At 62.1% G+C, this 22,328-nt stretch overlaps 3 protein-coding genes across 4 annotated transcripts; 1 reads left to right on the plus strand and 2 right to left on the minus strand.

The window, feature by feature from the left end:
* The first annotated feature begins 1,876 nt into the window (after positions 1-1,876).
* Positions 1,877-9,301, plus strand: LHX5 (LIM homeobox 5). Its single transcript, XM_063416165.1, has 5 exons — positions 1,877-3,185; positions 4,984-5,207; positions 6,421-6,698; positions 7,813-7,978; positions 8,934-9,301. The coding sequence occupies exons 1-5, from the start codon at positions 3,013-3,015 to the stop codon at positions 9,299-9,301; spliced, it is 1,209 nt and encodes a 402-aa protein (XP_063272235.1). The 5' UTR covers positions 1,877-3,012.
* A 4,096-nt stretch (positions 9,302-13,397) lies between these two features.
* On the minus strand, positions 13,398-16,781 carry SDSL (serine dehydratase like). 2 transcript variants are annotated; one of them, XM_063415663.1, is made up of 9 exons: positions 16,344-16,781; positions 15,461-15,507; positions 15,030-15,214; positions 14,887-14,926; positions 14,645-14,784; positions 14,333-14,421; positions 14,001-14,228; positions 13,795-13,919; positions 13,398-13,681 (listed from the first exon to the last, which is right to left on the minus strand). In XM_063415663.1, exons 3-9 carry the CDS (start codon positions 15,195-15,197, stop codon positions 13,491-13,493), a joined length of 981 nt encoding a protein of 326 aa, XP_063271733.1. In that variant the 5' UTR covers positions 15,198-15,214; positions 15,461-15,507; positions 16,344-16,781; the 3' UTR covers positions 13,398-13,490. The 2 variants fall into 2 exon arrangements, with proteins under 2 accessions (XP_063271733.1, XP_063271735.1); XM_063415665.1 differs by lacking the exon at positions 16,344-16,781 and having other exon boundaries at positions 15,461-15,619.
* Positions 16,782-17,997: 1,216 nt separating this feature from the next.
* Positions 17,998-22,005, minus strand: PLBD2 (phospholipase B domain containing 2). The gene is made up of 12 exons (XM_063415662.1): positions 21,686-22,005; positions 21,460-21,553; positions 21,215-21,373; positions 20,708-20,808; positions 20,095-20,309; positions 19,932-20,026; positions 19,700-19,860; positions 19,501-19,596; positions 19,113-19,184; positions 18,882-19,034; positions 18,613-18,775; positions 17,998-18,508 (listed from the first exon to the last, which is right to left on the minus strand). Exons 1-12 carry the CDS (start codon positions 21,958-21,960, stop codon positions 18,341-18,343), a joined length of 1,752 nt encoding a protein of 583 aa, XP_063271732.1. The 5' UTR covers positions 21,961-22,005; the 3' UTR covers positions 17,998-18,340.
* Between the last annotated feature and the right edge of the window lie 323 nt (positions 22,006-22,328).

The following is a 22,328-nucleotide window of genomic DNA, read 5'->3' on the forward strand; positions in this document are numbered from 1 at the left end:
GCCGGGAGGGGACCCACGGGGTGTGCGGGACAGCAGCGCGGGTGCGTGGGCAGGGGCAGCAGCGTGTGGGTGCACGGACCCTCCGTACGGCCCGGATCATCCATAGGTTCATCCATAGGGCAGGGGACGTACTCGCGGGACGGCCCTGAGCAGCCCGCGGGGGCTCGGGCCACGCGTGTGCCCGCGGGGCTGGTGCCCTGTGAGCGCACATCCCCACCCGGGGACACGCGTGTGCCCGCGGATCTCCGGCCCCTCAGCATCCCGGCTCTTCTCCTCCGTGCGCGGCCGCGGGAGGGGCGCGGGGAGCGGGCCCCACACGTCCCCGCACATCCCCGCACATCCCCGCACATCCTCGCACATCCCCGCACATCCCCGCAGCGCTCCGCCGCTCCCAAATTCCTCAGAAGCGCCCAGGGAATCCCGCAAACTCGGGCACAGCCCGGCGGGAGCGCGGCTGCGATCGGCCCTGGGTCCGGTCCCTCCTCCTCCTCCTTCCCGTGCCTTCGCCTTTCGTGCCCGTTTCTCCCCTTTTTATCTCGTTTTCGTTTCCTTTCTTCTCTCTTCCCTGGCTTTTTTTTTTCTTTCTTTCTTCTGTCTTTGTTTTCATTTCTTCCTCCTCCTCTTCCTTGCTCCCTCGCTCTGGCGCTTATCCTTCGCCCTTCCCTTCTGCTTTCCATTCTTTTCTATTCTCGCAGTTCTTTTTGTCTTTTTTATTTCTTTCCTCCGTTTATTTTTCTTTTTCCCTTCTTTTTCCTTGATTTTTTCCCCCATCTTCTTCCTTGCCTTTTTTATTTCTATGTATTTTTTTCCTTTCGTTCATTTAATTCTTCTTCCTTTGCTTCTTTGCTTTTCTCTTATTTTTTCTTCGTTCTTATGTGGTTTTCCTCTGTCTCTTCTTAGTTCCTTTTTCGTTTCCTTTAGTGTATTTTTCCTCTCTCTCGCTTTTCTTTTCCCTTTCTCTATCTCTTTTTTTTTTTTCTGCATACATTTTTCTCCTTTTGCTCCTGCCCTTTTCCTCTTTTTATTTCCCTTTTCCTTCTCTTTTATTTTCCCTCCCTGAATCCCTTCTCTCTGTGTATTTTCTTATTTCGATTCTCCCTCTTTCCACAGACATCCCTGCACACAAAACCTGCTCCCCTTCCCGCCTGTGCCCTCGTGCCGTGGCGGATTTGTTGGCATTTTAGGGTGGGGGCTTTGGGGGGAGTTTTTTGTTAGTTTTTCTTGCCGCTACCAGGAGCATTTCCCCACATCAGGATGCTCCACAGCCACGGGTTACATCAGGCCGAAGCGAAGGGAAGAAAAAAAAAAAGTATATTTTTTTAATATAAAAATTCAGGAATTTTGGCTAGAGGAAACGACGGGGAACGGGAGGGAAGGTTCGGCCTTCACCTGCGCGGCCGCTTTCCTCCTCCTCCTCCCCGCACGGCCGGACCCCAGGGCTGCCTCGTCCCTCCCGAATTCCCCGGGAAACGGAGGGAGAGCTGCGGACCCCGCTGGCGCAGCAGCCCCCGGCCCCAGGCTGGCTCTCCCTCCCCAAAACCCACCCCACCGCGGGCCGGGGCCGCTCCTGCCCCGGCCCCTCCCGCGGGTCTCGGCTCCGCCGCACCTGGAATTAAAGAGAGAGCTCAGAGAGGGAAGGGGGAGCCCCCAGGGACCGCCCGGCCCCGCCCGGAGCGGGGAAGGGCCCGGGGGACAAAGGCCGGGGGGCTCGGGGGGGCCGCATACCTCCGGGGGAACTTTTCATCCCGCTCCTCTGCGGGAAGGAGCCCTCGGCCTCCTCCCCATCCCCACCAACCCCTCCTAAATACATCCCCCCTCCTCTTCTTTTTCCCACTTGTTGCTCTTCCAGACAAAAGCATCTCTTCCCCTTGTGCAAAACAAATATAAACCCCCCAAAAAACAGGTGATGCTCTCGCCCGGAGCAACTCGGGACCCCCCAACTCCTCCCCGAGCATCCCTTGAAAAGAAATAAATGCCAATTAAAATAAAAATGAAAGGAAAAAACCGTGGGCAAGCGGTTTCCCGGCCGTGCCCCCCCGGCCCCCCAGCCAGGTGCGTACTCACTTCGCGGCCCAGGTACAAGCCACCCTCAACAATAGAGGCGCGTTGTTTTTTTCCCTCTGTGCCAAGCACAAGGCTGGAGCCAATTTAGATATGCTATAAATTAAGAGGTTGCCATGGTTACCGCCCTCCCATTGGCCGCATCCCGCGTGACGCGGCGCTCGGCGTCACCAAATCTGAATAAGGATGCGCGAATTACTAAGGCGGGGGACAAAGCTGGCGATGGGGACAGCATGAGAGTGGCGGCGCGGCGGCGGCGGAGCACAGCGAGGCACCGGGGCTGCCGGCTGCAGGGGGGGGTTCATGCACCCCTCCCGCCGCGCCCGCTGCCGCAGAGCCCGCCAGCAGCGCGGCCGCCGCTCCGCCGGCTCCCGGGCCGCTCCGCACGCACCGGAGGGCGATTTGGGGGGGTGTTTAGTATTATTGTTGTTATTATTTCTCGGGGGTGGTTTGGATTATTTTGCGGGGGGGCATCGTTTTTTCCCTCCCGTCGTCGAGGCTCCGGAGAGAAGAGGGGGAAGAACTTGACAGCCGCCCCGCTGCCCTCCCCTGAATTTTTTGTTGTTCCTTCTTCTGTATTTTGTTAGTTTTTTATTTTATTTCATTCGATTTTATTTTCTTTTGGGGCTTTATTTTATTTTATTTTTATTCTCCTTTATTTTATTCCATTTTAATTTATTTGATTTCTTACATTTAATTTCATTTGACTCTATTATTTTTCCTGCCTTTTTTGTTTTTGATTTTTTTGTTTGTTTGTTTGGTATTTTATTTTATTTTTACATTATTTTCCTCTGCTTTTTTGTTGGTTTGGTAGGTTTGGTTTTTGTGGGGTTTTTTTTGGTCGGGGTTTTTTTGTTTGTTCGGTTGGGTTTTTTTCTTTTTTCGCCGCCGCCGTGTGCCGGCGCGGGGCTGGCTTCTCCTTTTGAGCGTCTCCATCCCCCGGCGGAGGTTATGATGGTGCATTGTGCGGGCTGCGAGAGGCCGATTTTGGACCGGTTCCTACTGAACGTCTTGGACAGGGCATGGCATATCAAATGCGTCCAGTGCTGCGAGTGCAAGTGCAACCTGACCGAGAAATGCTTCTCCAGGGAAGGGAAACTCTACTGCAAAAATGACTTTTTCAGGTGAGTCCTCCCAGCGGGGAGAGGAGGCTGCGGAGCTCTTTACCCCTGCCTCCCCGGGGTGTCCCCCGCAGCTTTGGGGAGCTCAGGGGGGCTCCCCTCCCGTCCCTCCCTGCCGGGGCTCCGCACCGCCGCTGCCCCACGGCTCCGTGGGGAGCAGCCCCCGGCCCGGGGAGGCTCCGGGGGGACCCGGCGGCGGCGCTACGGCCGCTGCTGCAGCCTGAGGTGGGGGCTGCGAGGCTGTGTTCCCCTCCCCATCTCCCCATGACCTTCCCCCGCCAGCCCGGGGACCGCGGGGACCCGGCAGCGACAGCCCCGTCGCGCCAGGCCCCGGTGGGCACCGGGGGTCCCGCGGTGTGCTCGGCCCCGGGCCCGGCCTGGCGCCCCGAGCCCCTCCCGGGACCGCAGGCCCCGGTGAAGACGATGGCCAAAACCTCCCCCCGCCCCCCCGGGGGCCCCGCACCTTAAACGCCCCTAATGACCGCGATAAGGTGCCGGGAGGGAATTAGGGGCCGTCTTGGCACGGGGGGCTGTGACTTATGGCTCCTAATGCTCGCACTACATCAACGTCACGGCCAGCAGCGAGGGGGGCACAGCCGGTGCCCAGGGGACAACGGGGGGACCCTGCGTGGGCGCCCCGGGGCCTGGCAGCCGCCGGGGACCGCGGGGACCCGGCAGCGACAGCCCCTGCTCCCTGTTCTGGGGGCAGATTTTTTGTTTCTGTGGGGGGTTTTTGTTTGGTTGGGGGACTGAGGTGTTTTGTTTTATTTTTGTTAGGGGTGTGCTTTTTGTTTGGTTTGGTTTTTTTCATGTTTTTTATAACATTTTCTTTTTTGTTTGTTCGGTTGGTTTGGGGGGTTGTTGGGATTTTTTGTTGTTGTTTTATTTTGCTGAGGTATTTATGTTTTGTTCTTGTTGTTGCTTTTTTTTGTGGGGATTTGGGTTTTGTTTTGTGGGGTTTGTGGCAGGTTTTGGTTGTTTGGTTTCTTTTTTTCTTTCTTTCTTTCTTTTTTTTTTTTTCCTTTTTTCTTTTTTTCTATTTTCCTTTTTTTCTTTTTTTCCTTGGGACATCGTTCCCAGCCGATTCGGATTCCCTGGATTTTTTTTTTTTTTTTAATTAAAAAACCATCTCCTGGGAAAAATAAAACACCAAACCACACGTAAACCCATACCTGCTCTGGGAAGGAAAGATAAACCAGAGATTTACAAAGCACTTTCCCCGACCTGAAAATATTCCCCCTCGGGAGCGCGGGACTGGCTGGGGACCGGGTACCGGGCTTGGGACCCTGGGACACTTTGGGGAGCGCAGCCCCCTCCTCCTCCACCGTCGTTCCGATCCCCGCACCCGTCGCTCCCGTTCTCCATCTCCCCGGCCGTGATCAGCCCCGTTTTCCCCACGGGATTTTCGGGCCGGAGCCCCGCGCTCCCCTCCCGGGAGGCACCGGCTGAACCGGAATCCTGCCCCGCGGAGTGCGGAGGGGACCCCCGGCCGCTCTCCCCTCCCGCGCGTCCCTTCCGGGGCCAAATCCATGTGAGGATGCTCCTGTGTGTCCCCCGCGGGTGGGGACACCCCAAACTCGCTCTTTGCCCGCAGCCTGGGCTGCGCGGGGATGAAGGCTCTCCTCATCCTCGCCACAAAGGTGCGGTTCGCCCGTTCCCCCAGGTCTTCCATCGGGAGATGCTGCAGAGGCAGGGCTCCGGCGGTGGGACTGAGGAGGGGCTCGGTACAGCACACACACACAGCCCCCGCCCAGCCCATCTTTGCCGGGGCTCCAGCTCTTGCTTTTCTCCCCCTTCCCAGGAGGTTTGGTACCAAATGCGCCGGCTGCTCCCAAGGGATCTCTCCCAGCGACCTCGTCCGGAAAGCCCGGAATAAAGTCTTTCACCTGAACTGTTTCACCTGCATGGTCTGCAACAAGCAGCTCTCCACGGGCGAGGAACTCTATATCATCGACGAAAACAAATTTGTTTGCAAAGAGGATTATTTGAACTCTCCCAGTTTGAAGGAAGGCAGCCTCAACTCAGGTACGAGCTGCTCAGCCCGCCCACCGCTCCGTCCCCGCCGGCGGCTCCTCCCGGCGGCGCGTCCCGGCCGGGCAGGAGGTTTGGATTTGTGGGGTGAGGGGCTGCACCCCGCGCCAGCCCGAGCCCCCGGTAATCCCCGCCGCCTGCACCGGCAGGAGCGGGCAGCGCCGAGAGCGCCGGGCACAAGCCCCGAGCTGCCGGTGCCTCCCGGTGGAGGAGGTTTGGATTTGTGGGGTGAGGGGCTGCATCCCGCAGCCGGCTGATGCGTCGGGGGAGGGAGTGTTTTGGGGTGAAAGGCTTCGAACCGGGTGGAAGCCTCCGCGACACCCCCACGCGGGACGCGAACACGCGTGGGATGAGCTCCCCGCTCCAGCCTTGGCTCCTGCCCCGCGCACGGCCCCTCCGGCAGCGGGGATGCGGGGCGGGGGAGCCAGGATCCCCCCGAGGGCAGGCTCGGGAGCCCCTCCCTCCCCAGAGCCCCCCCCTGCGAGAGTGCCCGGTCCCCCCGCGCCGTGGGCCTGACCCTTCGCCTCCTTTCACCCAGAGGCAAAGCTCCCATTTGACTTCCTTGGAAGCTGTCTCTGCGTCAGGAGAGCAGGGCCAGGCCCCCTCCTGCAGTCCCAGCCGTGCCGGGCGCCCCTGCTCACCCCCTTCCGTGGGCTCTCTCTCCGTCCAGCACCCGGGGCCGGATCCTGCCACGCCAGTCAGTGGGGCCGCTGCTGTGAGCGAGGCGAGTAGAGCTTGGCCTTGGGGGGGTGCTGGCTGCAGGGACCCCGGGGGGGACACGGTGCCTGCGTGGGGGCGGGGGACGAGCCAGGCTCGAGGCAGTGACCGCGGACTCCCCAGACCCCCGACAGGGACCGGTTGCATTTTTCCCAGTGGCGCATCCCGCTTCCCGGCACGGGGGGTCCAGGGGGAGCGTGGGGGGCAGCGGTGGGCCCGGGGGATCACCCCCTCCCCGGCTGCCCCCGCCGGCACGGCGTGGTGCGCAGGGCTGGAGCGGGCGGCGCTCGCCCGGAGCTCTGCGTGGTGTTGGGGGGGTGATGCTTTCGGGGAACCAGGGGGGCAGAGGCCGTCTGCACCCCTTGCTGCTCTCCAGCACCCCCCGACCCTCTCCTGGAAAGCAGGCGGGCCGGGGAGGACAGAGGAGAGGGGGGTCAATCTGTCCCCTAAGTCATCCACCCCCCCTTTCCTCTCTGGGTCTCCTTTACAGTGTCCTCATGTACAGACAGGAGTTTGTCCCCGGATCTCCAGGACCCCATGCAGGACGACACGAAGGAGACGGACAACTCGACCTCCTCGGACAAGGAGACCACCAACAACGAGAACGAGGAGCAGAACTCGGGCACCAAGCGGAGGGGGCCCCGCACCACCATTAAAGCCAAGCAGCTGGAGACCCTCAAAGCCGCCTTCGCCGCCACCCCCAAACCCACCCGCCACATCCGGGAGCAGCTGGCCCAGGAGACCGGCCTCAACATGAGAGTCATCCAGGTAGGACAGCCCCAGCCCGCCGGAGCCAGGGGAAGGGTCCCGCTGGGAGCCCGGACAGCTCTAGGCTGTGAGAGCCTCCCCCAGGTGCCGAGAAGGGGTCGGGACAGCGAGGTTGGTCCCTCAAGAAATGGGAACGAACCCCAATTGTCCCCTGCCAGCGCCACCTCAGGCCCGGCTCTGCAGCCACCCCACGCTCCCACGGCTGAGCGGGGATCCCCCAGCCCGTGGGAAGGGATGAAAACCATTCCCAAACCACGAAGCAACCCGGTTTCGCGCGGGGCCGAGCAGGATCCCCGGCGCGCCAGGAGATGGATGCTCCAGCCTCGGAAGCGAGGAGCATCCCTCCCGCTCTGCAGGCAGCCGGCACTTCCTCACCGCACCGCCCCCGCGAAGAAAATCCCTGCGGAAATGCAGGGATTAATGGGCTTTAATAGAGGCATTAATAGGGGAGGACTCCCCGGCTTTGCCGGTAGCGGAGCTGCGATTCCCGGCTCTTGGCGGAGGGGAGCACAAGTCCCGCAGGAGAGCGCTGTGCTGGTACCCCCGAGCTGCCCCGTCCCTGGGGGAGTGAGACAATAATCCAGGCGCCCCACCAGGCTGCTGAGGCGTGCGGTTCGGGAGAGGCAATGCCTGTGGAGAGGCGGCCGCATCCCGCCTTTGCCTTTTATTCGCGTCCTCACCGCCGGCTGTTCTGACTCCCTGCCTGCTGCCCCAAGTGCTCATCCTCCTGCTCCCCGGTTTCTGCCTGCTTCTGTCACGATCCAGAGCCTGTTCCCTTTTTCCTTCACGCGTTTCGTCCCTTTTCTCCCCTATCCATAGGGGAAATTTCCCCCTCCCGCATTTTCCAGCTGCAGGGCCAGAGAGGCTGAGGATGTGCATGTGGGGCTGCAGCTGGAGGAAGGAGGGGCAGGATTTTAAATAACCTGCTTATTTGTGGGGTGCGGTAGCAGCAGGAAGCGGGCTCGGTGTCGGTAAAATAAAAATATTCGGATACTGGAAAACCTTTGTGGGTGCAAGACTTCCCGGCGCAGGCTTTGGGGGATGGGATGTCGGTGGCCCAGAGGGGTCCCTGCTCGCCCATCCGCGGTGGGCACTGACACCAGCCCGGCCACAGGTGTGGTTCCAGAACCGCCGGTCGAAGGAGCGGCGGATGAAGCAGCTGAGCGCGCTGGGCGCCCGCCGGCACGCGTTCTTCCGCAGCCCCCGCAGGATGCGGCCCCTCGGCGGCCGCCTCGACGAGTCCGAGATGCTCGGCTCCACGCCCTACACGTACTACGGAGGTGAGGGGCGGCCCGCGGGGACCCTGTCCTGTCCCCCCTCTTCTCCTTTGTTCCTCACACCCCCTTCTCCGCGCACACACGCGTGTCGAGCACACGCAGAGCCAGCCCCACGCACCCCCACGCTCCCCCCGGCATTGCGGGGCCCCTCTCCCGCCAACAAAGCCCCAGCTGCGGGGCTTTTGTCCCCCTTTGAGGCCGCATTTGTTCCAATTACCTCCCGGGCCCGCAGCATATGGAGGGTCAGTGCGGCCCGGCCGCCCCCCGCTGCCCCGACGGGGCGGGATGGGCGCAGCGGGGCGGCCCCGCGCCCCCTCCCCTCCCACAGCTCCCCGCAGAGCCCCCCCAAAGGCTGCATTTTCAATGCCTCCCATCTGACATGGCACCCCTTGTTGCCCTGCAGTTAGTTTCTAGATCTCTTCCAAGCTGCTTAAACGCATATATGAATTCCACATTATACATATATATATTTTATGCATTTTTTCCTGTTATATATAATTCCCCAATGTATAGATATATTTTCAGATTATATAAATTTTCCCCGTTATATATTGATTTTTGCCCATTCTTTTTATATCTTTCCCCCATTCCCTTTTTATATACATGTATGTATACATACATACATACATACACATATGCATGCTGTTTCCTCCCCTCTCCCATTAATTAAGCACTAAACTGAGCCCATTTTCCCGGCCCCCTCACCTCTCCCAGACCGGATTCCCGGCCCTCCCTCGCTGCAGGCTGGGTAAAGAGAGCACTGGGCAGTGCAGCTCCTAGGACGGGCTCGTTTCTCTCAGGGAGGACTCAGATCCCACCCGCCCTTTGGGTTCCCCTTTGGGAGCCAGCAGAGCCTTTTGGAGGGGACAGCAGGGGGCTGCTTTGGGGTGCAGCGGGATTTCGAGAGGTTTTTATCTCCTGGAGACCAGATCCATCCTTTTTCCCCCCCTCCCCACAGATTACCAAGGTGACTACTACGGGCCGGGAGGCAACTATGACTTTTTCCCCCACGGGCCGCCCTCCCAAGCCCAGTCCCCGGCCGACTCCAGCTACCTTCAGAACTCAGGACCCGGCTCCACACCCCTGGGACCCTTGGAGCCCCCCCTAAGCGGACACCACTCCTCAGAAAACCAAAGGTACACGGATATGATCTCGCACCCCGACACCCCCAGCCCCGAGCCGGGGATGACGGGCTCGCTGCACCCCATCCCGGGGGAGGTCTTCAGCGGGGGGCCCAGCCCGCCCTTCTCCATGTCCAGCAATAGCGGCTACAGCGGGGCTCTGTCGCACCCCAACCCGGAGCTCAGCGAGGCGGCGGTGTGGTAGGCCCGGCGTGGGCACGCGTGTGCGTGTGCGCAGGGGGAAACCCCCCCTGGTCCCCCCCAGCCCACGCGTGTCCCCCCCCTCGCCCCGCAGCGTCCCCGCGGCCGGATGAAGCCCCCCCCGCCCGATGCCCAAACGCATCCCGGCATCCGCCCATCCTCCCTGTCCCCGCACCCCCGGGACCTCGGGGCCACCCCGCTACCTCCCCCCTCCCGGCACCTTCCCCCCGACACTTTCGGGGGGCAGTGGAAGGCGCCCAGCCCCGCAGACCCCGCCGGCGTCGGGACCACCGCCCCTCGGACCAAAGCTGAACTCGCCTGGACACGGGTCCCACCGCCCCGGCGGCACCGCGGGAGGGGGGCTGCGGCAGGGCTTCCCTGCTAATTAGAGTCCTTTTTAATTATCCCCTACCACAGGAAGGGGGGGGGAATGGGGAATAGCAGGAATAACCCCCCCCCGTGGCCTCTCCCTGCCCTCCCAATTTTTATTGTTCCCGTTTTACCCCCGAGGAGAAGGTGGGCTTGGAGCCGGTTTTTGGCGGTGGGAGGAGGGGGTTGCGTGCGGGCCAGGCCCGGGGCTGCCCCAGTGACTGAGTGGCCGAGATTGGGCTCCCACGTGGTGGAACAGGCAGCAGAAAGAGGCAGGGACAGGAAAAACACAACTACAACGACAACAAAGTAAAACCCCAAACAAACAATAAACCCCAGAACTAAACCAACCCAACCACGACAGCAGAAATTTCACCCGAGCCTCGACGCCGAGTCCCACCCCAACGATTCCCAGAGGCTCCGTCAATTTAAGGATGTATTATAGTTTTTGCTTCTAGTTTCTTTATTTTGTATAAAGGAGAAACAAATAAAGTATGTTTTTGTGTTTACTGATTATTTATTGTACTTTAGTCATCGGAGGCTCCGAATTTTTCTATTTTGAAGGCAGGGAGGGGATGGCACCGGGGAGGGGGTGAGAGCACAGAGAGAAGGGGGGGGATTAAAGGAAGGAGAATGGAAAAGGAAAGAAAAAAGTTGTTTTCTGAAAGCGTCGTGGGTTTCCTGTCCCCGCTGCCTCTTGCGGAGGCTGTTAGTGTGAATGGCTCTTGTTGTTCAATGTGAATAAAAAACCTTTTAGTTACCTACTGTTCGGTCACCTGGTCCCTTTCATTTTATTTTATTTTATTTTCATTTAACACCAGCCCCTGGGAAACGCTGGCCGGGCTCCCCCACTGTCACCCAGCCCTGCGTGGGGTCCGGGGGAGCAGCTCCCACCGCTGCCCTGGGTGAGCGATGTGCACCTGCAGGAGGTGATGCTGCTGCATCCCCCACCCCAGACCCAGCGCCCCCCGTTTCCCGCGGCTCTCTGGCGCTGGGAAGGGGCGCATTACCCAGCTCAGCCCCTTCCCCCACAGCAGACAGCACAATGCACAAGTTCTTTCTCCTGGGGGGCACCCAAGACCCTCCCAGAGCCCCCCAGGCAGGGCAGCCCCAAGGGGCATCCTCGGGGGTCAGCTGGGGGGGACACCCCAAGTGTGGGCTCAGCAATGCCACCAGCAGCTCTTGCCCCATTTTCCCTGGGCACACTGGTGGCAGGAGTGCGGGGTCTCCCCCCCAGCACCCCAGCTCACCCCCCTTCTCTCCCCTGCTTTCTATCCCTTGAGATGCAAAAATAAAAAGTCCCAGGCAGGCAGCAGCTCTGAACTAATATTTAAAATGCAAAATCATGGCAGAGTTCTTTGCTGCCTCCCCCCCCTCGCTCCTTGTCTTGCAGTAAAACGATATAAACAGAATAAATTACCTTCCCTTGCTGGCTTACCAGAGTCCCTCTCTCCTGACCTGAATTTTAAGTCCTGGCTCGGTTGTAGCACGGAGCACCGATGATTTATGGAAAGCCAGTCACTTCTCTGCATATTTTCTCTGTTCAGCCAAGTGGTGGAATTTATCCTTCCTATACCATTACTGGCATTAATAACAGGGTGCCCAACGAGCCAGGCCGAGCCCCGAGGGAGCCCTGAGGCAGGAGCTGGGGCCAGCACAGACACTGGTGTCCCCTCACCCCTCCAAGAAAAACACCTCCTCTCCTTTTCACAAACGGGGAAACCGAGGCAGGAGCACAGCCGGCAGCTCCCCTGGGCCCCAGCACTTCCAGGTTGTCACTGTTAGCAGGTAGTGAGGACTTTTTATAAAACAGGGTGATATGTTGGTAAATAATCCACTCAGAGCATCATTTTGAGGAGTATAAAATGGACAATCACTGGGTGAGCACTGGTTGCTATTATTATTATTATTTCCATTATTATTAATTCAAGATCCAAGGCTGAGGGTTGTTTTTAGGGTGCTGGGACTCCCCATCTCTGAGACCTGGACAGAAGAGGCTGCAAGAGGGTCTGGGAATGATGCTCCAGGCTGGCACCTCCCAGGCTGGAGGCTGGCAGGAGGATGGGGCTCAGCAGGAGCAGCCACCAAAGCAGGGATGATCCCAAGGAACAATCCCCTGGCACAGAGGAGCTTTGTGGAGCCAAACCCGGTGTCCCCAATCATGCCAGGGGTCCCAGGAAGGCAGCAGCACTCAGGATTCCTGCCTGTCTCCAGCTGCAGAGTGACCACGTGACCAGCTGGGGCCAGGCCACCCCATAGGGGTATCCCCAGCCACCCTGCACCTCACATCCCTGCCGGGGACACCCAAAACCCAATGCCCCCAGCTGGCACCCAAAGGCCAAATGCCCTCTCATGAAGGCAAGGAGGGGAAAAGCTCCCTGTCGGGGGAGTCACCCCAAACCCCACAGTCACACCCATGTCACCACCAGCAATGACCCTTCTGTGGGACCGTGCTGAGGAATCACCACCGTGAGCTCCTGACTCCCCTGAACCCCCTCCCCAAGCAGGATCACAGGAATAAATCCCTTTTTAAAAGCTGTTAGGTAAACATCAATGGTATTTTTTTTCCTCTGACCTTCTTGCCTTTTTTTTCGGAAGGGGAAGGTCTGCAGAAGGTGGGAAGTAATCAGGTTTTGGACCTGGGATAAAAAATAGCTGGAGTAGGTTGGGTTGACTCTTTATAATTAATAGTGTGCCTCGTAATAGGATTCTCCAGCCTTCGGTGCTCCCTGGAAACACCTTTTTACATAAGATATTGCTCACGATGGAGTGGCAGAGTGTTGATTTATGGGGGTTTGGCCTCCTCGAAGCACCTGGGGAGGTGGGGAGGTGTAGGGCCAAGGGGCTGAGGGCAGGGAGGGGTTTCTGGGGGTTGGCAGCCAGGTCAGGGGAAAGGGCTTTGTGGGTGAGCTGGTCCTGGGGCTGACGCCCTTCTGCTCCAAAGGGGAGGAGGATGAGTGAGGTTTGGGAGCAGCAAAAGGCTCCTCTCCCTGCCCAACACCGCGGGGCACAAGCTCAGAGGGGGAACCAGGAGGGCTGGGGAGCATCAGCAGGAGCAAAACCCCGCATCACCCGGAATGGGAGGAAGGAAAGGGGAGAAATGTTGGGAGGACACAAAAGAAAACCAACCCCAGGAGGCGCCACAGCAAAGGGCTAAAAGCAAACACAGCACTGCAGAGTGGAAATGTGGGAGAGCAGAAAAGCCTGGGGGAAAGGGAGAGCGGGAAGATGAGTGGGATGGGGGGGAAAGGGATCCTAGGGGGTCTAGGATGGGGTATATCCCCTCCACAACTTAGGGCACTCCGGAGCCCGCAGGTGTTAAACCCTGCCGGGGATCCCCGCGGATAAATCACCGTAACAAGAGCGTTGTTCTCGCCTGGCCACAGCCAATGTGGCAGGAAAGGGAGAAGATTGTATTAATTAATAATCATTACAATAATAATGCATAAAGACAGTAGCAAAGTAATTAGTCAGAGACGGAGCGTTTGCTAATTGAGGTGGGGAGCTGCAGCCCAAACAGCCTGGGGAGGAGCAGGGGGAGGGAGGAGAGGGGGCGGAGGGTTGTAGGGAGGATACCTGTGGGAAAAGTGGGATGTGCGGACCCCAGTCCCTCCCCCAGCACAGGCACCACCCCGGCTCCATCCCCGCCTGCAGTGCGAACCCCCTGTGCCTCAGTTTCCCATCCCTACGTGGGTGCTGTGTGCCAGAAAAGGCAGCGTGAGGAGCCCGGCCCCGCGTCCCCAGGCTTTATTTGGGTTGTTTGGGAAGGAAAGCAAGCAGAGCGCGCCGGCCGGGCTCTGTCACCTCCCCTGCCCGGGCTGGTGTCACTCCATGCCCAGCTGGCTCTTCAGGGCCCGCAGCTGGCCCGTGTGGATGTTGCTGCCGCCGCACACCACGAGCACCACGGAGCCCAGCGGGGGCAGCCGCCCCTCCCGCTGCAGCCGCTGCAGCCGCCCCGAGTAGAGCACGGCCAGGGGAGCCCCGCACGCCGGCTCCACCAGCATCCGCTCGTCATCTGCGGGCACAGCGCGGGGGGACATTGGGGCCACCAACAGAGTGCCAGCTCGCCCAGCACCCCCCCTCCAGCCGCCCCCGAGGCCCGGCGGTGTCCCTGTCACCCCGGCTCACCCAGGAACTGCTCCACAGCCCGCACCGCCTCCGTGTCCTGCACCACCTGCGAGAGCACCCGGCACTCCCGGGCGCACTCCAGCGCCCGCGCCGCCACCGTCTTGGCTCCCAGGCATGTGGCCACGCTGGGACAGCAGGGGACCAGGCGGTCAAGGCGAGGACACCTTAGCCAGAGGCGCCAGGTCGCTGCACGCCCGGCCGCTCACCTGGTGATGTCGGGCAGGGTGACGAGCCGGCCGGCTTTGAGCGCCTCGTGGAAGCTGTGAGCCCCCTGGGTCTCGGCGGCGATGACCGGGACATCCTGCCAGCCCACCTGGTGCAGGCCGGCCACGACACCTGCCAGCAGCCCCCCGCCGCCCACCGCCACCACGATGGCGCCTGGTTTGGCCTCCAGAGAGTCCTTCAGCTCCCGGACCAGGCTGGCGTGACCCTCCCTGCAGGGTGAGGGGCAGCAGGATGCAGCCTGGGGGCTCCCCGGGCCAGCCTGGATCCCGGGGATGGGGACCAGGGGCAGGAGTTGGGTCCTGGCAGCACTCACCACACCAAGGGATGATCGAAGGGGTGGATGCTGACCCAGCCCTCTGTCTTAGCCAGCTCCTGGGCTCTCCCGTTGGCATCATCCCACACCTGGGTGGGGGCAAGGGGCGGCTCAGCAGGGCTCCATGGAGCCCTGGCATGGCTCTCTTGTCACTGCAGGGCTGGGGGACACCAGAACCACTGAGGGTCCCCAGGGTGATCCCACTGTGATGCAGGAGGGGACATTTTGGGACGGGGTTTGCCAAGCACCAATGAGCAGGTGAGGTCAGGCTCAGCCCCCTCTGGACCCCCCAGACCCCACTTTTGGGGGTACCTTGCCATAGACCTCGACGGTGGCCCCCAGCTCCTCCAGCTTGCGCACGGCGGTGGGGCCGCTGCTGCTGGGGACCACCACGGTGATGGGCAGCCCCAGCTCCCGGGCCGCGTACGCTGCTGCCAGACCCGCGTTTCCTCCTGTGCAAAGCGGGGGTCAGGCAGGGCTCGACCCCCTGAACATCCCCAGATTCCTCAGGAGAGCATCCCCAGATTCCCCAGGAGAGCTCGGGATGGAGTTACCTGAGGAGCAGACGAAGTGCTGGCAGCCCCTCTTGGCGGCCTGAAAGGCAGGAGACAGAAAGGGGAGGGGACGGCTGTGTCCCCCCACTGTGCCCCCCGCGAGGGCAGGAGCAGCTCCCTGCACACACCATGCCCACACTCACATCCTGGCACTGGTGCCCGATGCCCCGGATCTTGAAGGATCCCGAGGGCTGGACGTTCTCCAGCTTCATGAAGACCTTGGTGCCCACGGCCTTGGAGAGGGACAGGCTCTCCAGAACGGGTGAAACGACGTGGAAGGGCTTCTGGCCCCCGACGGGCTGGGCTGCCATGGCTGACAATGAATGCTCTGCCAGGGAGAGGCGCTGGAGTCACCAGCTGCTCCCCACGGGTCCCCCCTGCAGCCCCGATGCCCAGTCCGGGCTTGGTGAGGAGTGCAGGAAGCTCTGTGGAGGGACAGAGCTGTCCCCAGTGTCCCCTCCCTTCCCTAGGATGCAGCAGCACCGATGGGCTCCCCCTGGAAGATCCCGGGACAGGCTGTGCCACCCCCTCCTCCAGGTGCACACCGTGTCCTGTAACCCGGGGTGGGCATTACCTGGTGTCCCGTGGGACCTCGCTGCGTGTCCTCACTCTCCGCCGAGCCTGCGGACACAAGAGGGAGAGGTGGCGTCCGAGCGGCCGCGCCGGTGTCCCCAGGTCCCCGTGCTCAGTCACGGTGTCCCCAGGTCCCCGTGCTCAGTCAGGCAGCAGGGCAAGGGGCAGGGCTCAGACATTGCCCGGGAGCCGCTGTTTGCTCAGCCCTGGGCGGGTTTTGCAGCCTCGGGGCTGGAGCGCTGCCGAAGGCGGCCGGCCGTGGCCGGGCACGCTGCCGGGTGACACGGCGGGGACAAACACGTGTGGCCCCGCCAGCTGGATCCCGGCGGCTTTCACATGCCCGGGAGATGGGATGTGGGCTCCCAGGAGATGGGGGCAGAGGAAAGGCAGCTCACAAATGATTTTGGGGGCCCTCAAGGGTTTGCACTGGGTATTATCAGGTGGGGCCAGAAACACGTACCAGCAGATTTTAGGGTTTTGCCCCTGAACCCCTGGTGCAGCCAGGGCAGCCTGCACACCCCAAACCTTCAGCCAAGACATCTCTCAAAGCCACCAAATGAACCATCACACCCCTCTGCTGACCCTGCCAAGCCCCACCCCATGGCAGCCCTTGAATTCTCTCCAAGCTTCACTTTCCGGGGTCTCAGCCCCTCCAGCTGGAGGAGCCCCCTGGGATGAGCCCCCCTGGCTCCAGTGCCCATACCAGGCATGCCACGGACAAAGATCACCCCTTAGAGAGGGGCTGTGCCAGGAGACCCAGCCAGAGGCTGGCCCAGACCCAAGCTCCAGCAGCCCCCAGGCAAGGCAGGCACAGCCCCCTCCTTTCCTGTGGGAGCCCTCCTGGTCACCCAGCCCTGGTGACAGCCCCAGGGTAAAAGTCCTACCTCTGCCCTGAGAGGCTGTTTCTGTCCACAGCAGGCAAGGAGGAGGAGGGTGGGATCTGGAGGAAGGCCCAGCCCTGGCTCACAGCCCCGCAGCCGCAGAAAGTTCCTCTGTTGCTCTGGCACAAGCCGAAGCCGCCTGGAAGCAGAGGGCACAGGCAGTCACTGGAACCAACACACACCAAACAGGGTGCACTGGGAGCCCCACAGCGTGCCCAGTTCTGCCCCAGTGCCAGCAGACAGCAGTGAAACCAGAACATGGCATTTCGGTCCCCTGACCCAAACTGTGCTGCAAAACCCCCCAGAGCACCACTGCTGGCAGGCAGCGAGCAGGGGGAGAGCTCTGGAGCAGCCCTGCTCCTGATGCAGCTGATCTTTGGTGCCAACAGAACACCCCTGCTTCCCATCCTTGGGCTCTGGAGTGACCAGCACAGAGCACAGCACTGCACCTCTGCACAGAGCCACACTGCTTTTGGGACACTGGGGCCTGGAAAGGAGGGGAATGAGGAGAATTTCTTGAATGGGGGCATTGTGGCGGGGGGGGAACACAGCTCCAGTCTCTCTGGGGCCCTTTGGAGTGACCCCTGTCCCAATCTCACAGTAGGCAGAGACTGCAGCCACTTCCATGGGGGTGGGACAGTAGCAGGAGCTGGGAAAGGGGTGCAAGAAGCCCCCCCCAGCTCACAGGGACGAGGCTGGAGGCCCCCTTGGGGAGGACACCACATTTCAGCTCAGCCCTGGCATGGCCCAGGGTCCCTTTCCAGCCCATACCCACCTCCCTGCCCCTCTTCTGCTCCACTTTGGCTCCATCCCTGCGGTGAGGGAGGCATGCCAGGCTGTCACCTGGTCACTTCCCTTGGCCAGAGTCCCTGGCTGACAGTGGCAGCAGCTGGGATGATATTTAACAACTCTTTGTTTGTTTTTCCACTTTTCAGGAAATGAAAAAAGGGGATCAGCAACACTGCGGCATTTCCAGCGTGCCCTGTTCCTCCTTGCTGCTCCCTCACCCAGTGATGGTGATCTGTCTGGGGAAACTGAGGCACGGGGACCCCAAAAGCAGCCCCCACTTCCACAGTAGTTCACACACCATGGAGACACAGGCTCTGCCATCCCTTGAATCTGTCCCAGCACAGTGGGGTACAGACACCCCACCCTCCCCAGGACACCCATCCCGGCTTTTGGGGTGCCAGCACCCCACCAGCCCAGACCTGCTCCCTCCCACCCCCCTGCAGCCCCAGGGGCCCCCAGCCCCGGTGGGAACCTGGCGCCTTCAAAGCGCTGCCGAGGCGCAGCTCATTAATCCCCCAGTAATGACCTCGTTATTCCTAACGAGGCAGAGCGGATCAAGCGAGCTGCCTAAGAGGATTTTGCACCGCGGGTTTTGGGGACGGGGGGCACACAGGTGCCAGAGGAAAGGAGGACAAAAGGCATGAGGATGGTCTCCCACTCCTGGGGGGTGAGCAGTGGGGCTCCCCCATTCCAGCAGCACAGAACCCGTCACAGCCTGCACACCCCAAAAGCCCCGGCCCCACTGGGCACACACCTCCCACCAGCAGAGGAGCAGATCGTCCTGTTAATGGGGAGGGGGCAACACCCCTGCGTGAGCCCAGCCCTAAGAGAAGCCACCAGAGAACCCCAGCAGAGAGCCAAGCACAGCCACCAGCACAGAGCACTTTATTTGCCACAGCCAAACCAGCTCACTGCCCTCCTGTCTGCCCTGAGGGCGAGCCCCAGCCTCCCGGGATGCCCCTTTTCTGGGAAGAGCCCCCCCAAACCAGGCAGCAGCACCCAGGGAAAGGGACTGGAGAGCCCCACAGCAGGGAGGGGACACGCTGGGCTCAGCCCCTTGTGCAGCACAGCCAGGACCCTGAGAGACAGAAAGAACAGGAGGGGCAGGTGTACCACAGAGCTGAGACACCCCGCACCCAACGGCCCCCACAGAGGGATCCCCCACAGGACAGACGCCCACGGACGGACGGACGGACAGGACCAGCGCCTGCTCAGTCCCAGTGGACCTTGACTGGGGGAAAGGTCCAGAGGTCAGGGTGGCCCATGTGGAGCAGGGAGCTGTAGGGGGACTCGCTCCAGCGGAAGGGGGGCACGTCGTCCCAGGCAGGGCCACTGACCGCCACCAGCCCAAAGGAGGGGACCATGCCCGAGGAGGTGACCTGCGGATGGGGACACAAACCAGGGCGGCCAGTCAGCACTGGGGATGGGCTGCTGGGGGTGCACCCCCTCAGGGGAGCCCCGCAGGGCTGCCTGGCTGGCACACCTTCATGTCGATGCCGCCGTGGCAGCGCTGGCGCAGGGCGGGGAAGGGGTAGGTGCCATTGGCGGGGTTGAGGTCGGAGCGGGCGGAGATGGCGTTCTCGGCGTTCTGGGGGGGGTCGCAGCCCCTGCACCGCGACAGGGGGTCCTGCAGGTAGTTGTTGGACCTGCGGGAGGGCCGGGAGAGAGCCACGGTGAAGACCCGGGAAAAGCCCGCGGATCACAGCCAATTCCTCGGGGGGACAGCCGGGTTTGGGGGTGCCCAGCACACACCGCATCAGGCGGATCATGGAGTCCAGGTCGTGCACCAGCGCCTGGTCCCGGCGGAAGATCTGGGCACGCGGGTTCTTGTCGTAGGTGAACCAGTCGCCGTACTTCTTCACCAGCTCCAGGTTCCCACTGGCGTTGAAGATCTCCTCAAAGTACCTGGGTGGGGGAACCCAAGCGAGCTGGCATCGAGGTGAGCACAGCTGCCCCTCTTTGCAGGGGAGGGGCGGCACTCACGGCACGTTGTAGCTGGCCCAGTAGCCCTGCTGGTACAGCAGCTCTGTCTTATCGGCCACCATCACCAGGCCCCTGTGCTGGGAGGAAGACCACGAGTCAGAGCAGAGGGGGAAAAAGTCACTGGGGACAGTGGGGGACATGCTGGGCTGGGGGGACACGTACTGGGGGTCCCCACTGCGGGGTTCCCACCCCAGCCAGAGGTGCTGGGCACCCATTTACTACCAGCACCTCCAGAGCCTTTAGCCACAGACAGACCCCTGTGTGTCTGTGTGTCACACTGCCCTGTGACCACCCGTTGGGCTGGGCACGCACCACCCTCAGGGCTTTCCAAACCCACAGGCATGGGAGAGGAGACAGCAGGGGCTCGGGCAGCAATGGAGCCACTCACGGGATCTGCTCCAGCACTGTCAGCACGCCCAGCGCCGGGCTCGCTCTGCCCGGCGTGAAGGCTTTGTAGTCCACCACCATCCACTGGTTGTTGTACCTGGCATGGAGAGCAAGGAATGCGTCCCCCTGGCAGCCTGGGCACTCTCCATCCAATCCCACCCCCCAGGACCAATCCCCAGACCCCACCCCACCCCACTCACGTGCCGCTGTTGAAGCGCCGGAAGACCGTGGCCCACTCGGGCCCACTGCGGGCCAGCCGGTTGGCCACGATGTTCCTCAGCCACTCCAGGACGCTGCCCCGCGGGTCCAGGTACTTCCACAGGGCCGGGTTGTTGTTCCCAATGGTGGTTTCCAGAGCGACCTGCAGGGCAGGGAGTGATGGAGGAGGGCAGCAGGGCTGGGGAAAGGTCCCTGAGGACCAGACGCACTCACCAAGCCACTGCTGAGGATGTAGAAGTCATCCACGGAGAAGATGGTGCCAGGGTAGGAGGAGAACACCTGGACGCTCCCAGGGATCTGAGACTTGCCTGGGGGGGGATGCAGAGGCATCAGAAGGGCGGTGTGAGGCGCAGCCCCCCCCGCCCAGCCCACGCACCGCCGGCCGAGGCGCGGAAGGGCAGCGTGTACTTCTTGATGATGCGCAGCATGGCCTGGTACGAGGCCCAGGTGTCGTGGGCCACCAGCAGGTCCCGCTGGCCCGGCAGCAGCTTCACGAGAGCCGAGCAGGAGCCCGAGCCCAGGACACGCTGAGGGGAGGAGCGGTTCAGGGCGGACTCCAGGTCCTCCAGGTCACCCCCCAACTGCAGCAGCCTGGGGGGAAGCAAGGCAGAAGATGTCGGGTGAGGGACGGCCCAGCCCTGGAGCTGAGCTGGCTCAGAGCTCCCTGTCTGTCCATCTCCACCACACCCCAGTGCAGGCACTTGTGCTGGGAGCACCCTGGTAGCATGAGCAGGGAAGAAAGGGGGAGCACAGCAGCAGGGAAACTGAGGCAGGGGCTGTGGGGGGAACCCACCACCAAGCCCATGGTGTGGGGAAGAGGACACCATCTCTTGGCTCTGTCCTGCCCCAGCAGCAGAAGACAAGTGCCCGGACAAGGTGGGCTGGGAGTAGAACTAGCTGTTCCTGGACATGCAGGAATTGCCCCCACAGCTCTCTGAGCCCTGGGAAAACCATCCCCCACTCCCCACCACCTCTGAGAAGGAGCTTACAGGAAGCCAAAGGGTGCCAGGGTGATCCTGCCCCTGGGGAAGTCCAGGCGCCTGTTGTAGCTGTCCTCCAGCCCCTTCAGCTGCAGCAGGGCCAGGCGCACCTGGGGACAGGGGACAGAGCTGGCACCCGGCTCCTGCGAGCAGGTGGGCTCAGAGGTTTTGGGGAACAGGCTCCCTCCTTCCCCCAGGGGACAGAGCAGATCAGTTGGGTCTCAGTGCCACTGCAGAGGCACAGGCGGGAAGTGTCACTGTCAGCAAGGTCATGACTCAGCACCCATGGCCAAGGGTGACAAAGCCACCTCCCGTGCACACCAACTGCAGCACACAAGGCTCTGGCGAGGAGAAAGTCACGAGTCACCTCTACTCACCCCAGGAAGGAGGATGACCACATCCCTGTCATCCTACCTGGAGCTCGGCCAGGACAGCTCCCTGCCCTGAACTGTCCTCTGGGTTAAAGGCCCAGGAGGGTCCCGGGGGGCTCCCTGGGTGGGGGCTCCCTATCCTCACCTGGTGCCAGTACTCGGGGTCTTGCCCTTTCGCCATCTGCTCCTCCATCCAGGCCAGGTTGGCCTCCAGGTAGTCCCGCAGCTTCTGGCAGTACTCGCTCTCGTACTTGAAGGGGCCGCAGTAGCCCACCATGGTGTTCATCCAGTGCATGTACATCAGCTGGGGGACAGGCCCGCGGTGTCACCGCCGGGGGACAGCCCGGGAAAGGGACCACCGCACGCATCTCTGGAGGGGTCCCCCCTTACCTGCTCGGTGACGGCAGCCTCGGCGAGCCCGGCAGCGTAGGCCTGCAGGCTGTCATTGTACGAGGCGTTGGTGGTCACCTCCAGGAAGGCCCAGCTGTGGGGACACGAGCACGGTGGGTCACGGACACGGGCGGGACGAGGCACCCCACCGACGATGGCTCCCTCGCAGGCACCCTATCCCCGCTCGGCTCCATGCGGGCCCCGTCCCGCCCCACCCGGGTCGTACCCGACGTGAGAGATGCGGTCATCGAGGCTGGCCCAGGCGACAGCGGCGGGGTGGCGGCCGGGGAGGACGCGTAGCCGCTCGGAGCCGGGCTCCAGCAGCACGGAGACATTGCGGGGCACCGGGGACGGGGCTGCGCCGGCCGGGACGGCGGAGAGGAGCGGGGACAGGAGCGGGGACAGGAGCGGGGACAGCAGCCAGGCCACCAGCACCGCCCGCGGGGCCGCCATGGCGGGAACACCGGGGGCGGGGCTAGGGAAGGGCCACGCCCCCACCATAGCCACGCCCCCGGCAGTGCCGGGGTGTGAATGGGCGGGGCTGGGGCGGGGTTCTCTGTGGACACGCCCCCTCTGGACCCTGTTATATTATTGGCGCGGGCGTGTTTGGGGCGGAGCGTCAGTGTGGCCACGCCCCCAGCGGGCACGGCTGTGTATCAATGGGCTGGGCCCGTGTAGGGGCGGGGCGTGGCTTGGTCACGCCCCCAGCGCCCCTCTATGACCGCCTCACGTGGGGCGGGGCTTCTGCCTTGGCCCCGCCCCTCCCGCTCCGGGGCCGTGGGACCCCCAGAACCCCCGAACCCCCCCGAACCCCCCCGTGCCCCCCATGCCGCCCTCGCTCACACCCGCGCTCCCGCCGCGCCTCTCCC

This window comes from Prinia subflava, chromosome 19 (genome assembly GCF_021018805.1).
Source record: "Prinia subflava isolate CZ2003 ecotype Zambia chromosome 19, Cam_Psub_1.2, whole genome shotgun sequence".
In the NCBI taxonomy this organism is placed as follows: domain Eukaryota; kingdom Metazoa; phylum Chordata; class Aves; order Passeriformes; family Cisticolidae; genus Prinia; species Prinia subflava.

Bases quoted from the DNA above. Each gene is read 5' to 3' on its own strand.
- LHX5 (XM_063416165.1), top strand. From the start codon at position 3,013: ATGATGGTGCATTGTGCGGGCTGCGAGAGGCCGATTTTGGACCGGTTC. The intron at 3,186-4,983 runs GTGAGTCCTCCC...CCCCCTTCCCAG, and splicing joins TGCAAAAATGACTTTTTCAG to GAGGTTTGGTACCAAATGCG. The intron at 6,699-7,812 runs GTAGGACAGCCC...GCCCGGCCACAG, and splicing joins TCAACATGAGAGTCATCCAG to GTGTGGTTCCAGAACCGCCG.
- SDSL (XM_063415663.1), bottom strand. From the start codon at position 15,197: ATGGCAGCCCAGCCCGTCGGGGGCCAGAAGCCCTTCCACGTCGTTTCA. The intron at 14,927-15,029 runs GTGAGTGTGGGC...CCTGCCTTTCAG, and splicing joins TCGGGCACCAGTGCCAGGAT to GCCGCCAAGAGGGGCTGCCA. The intron at 14,785-14,886 runs GTAACTCCATCC...CGCTTTGCACAG, and splicing joins GCACTTCGTCTGCTCCTCAG to GAGGAAACGCGGGTCTGGCA.
- PLBD2 (XM_063415662.1), bottom strand. From the start codon at position 21,960: ATGGTGGGGGCGTGGCCCTTCCCTAGCCCCGCCCCCGGTGTTCCCGCC. The intron at 20,310-20,707 runs GTAAGCTCCTTC...GCTTCCCCCCAG, and splicing joins CTGGCACCCTTTGGCTTCCT to GCTGCTGCAGTTGGGGGGTG. The intron at 20,027-20,094 runs GTGCGTGGGCTG...ATCCCCCCCCAG, and splicing joins CTTCCGCGCCTCGGCCGGCG to GCAAGTCTCAGATCCCTGGG.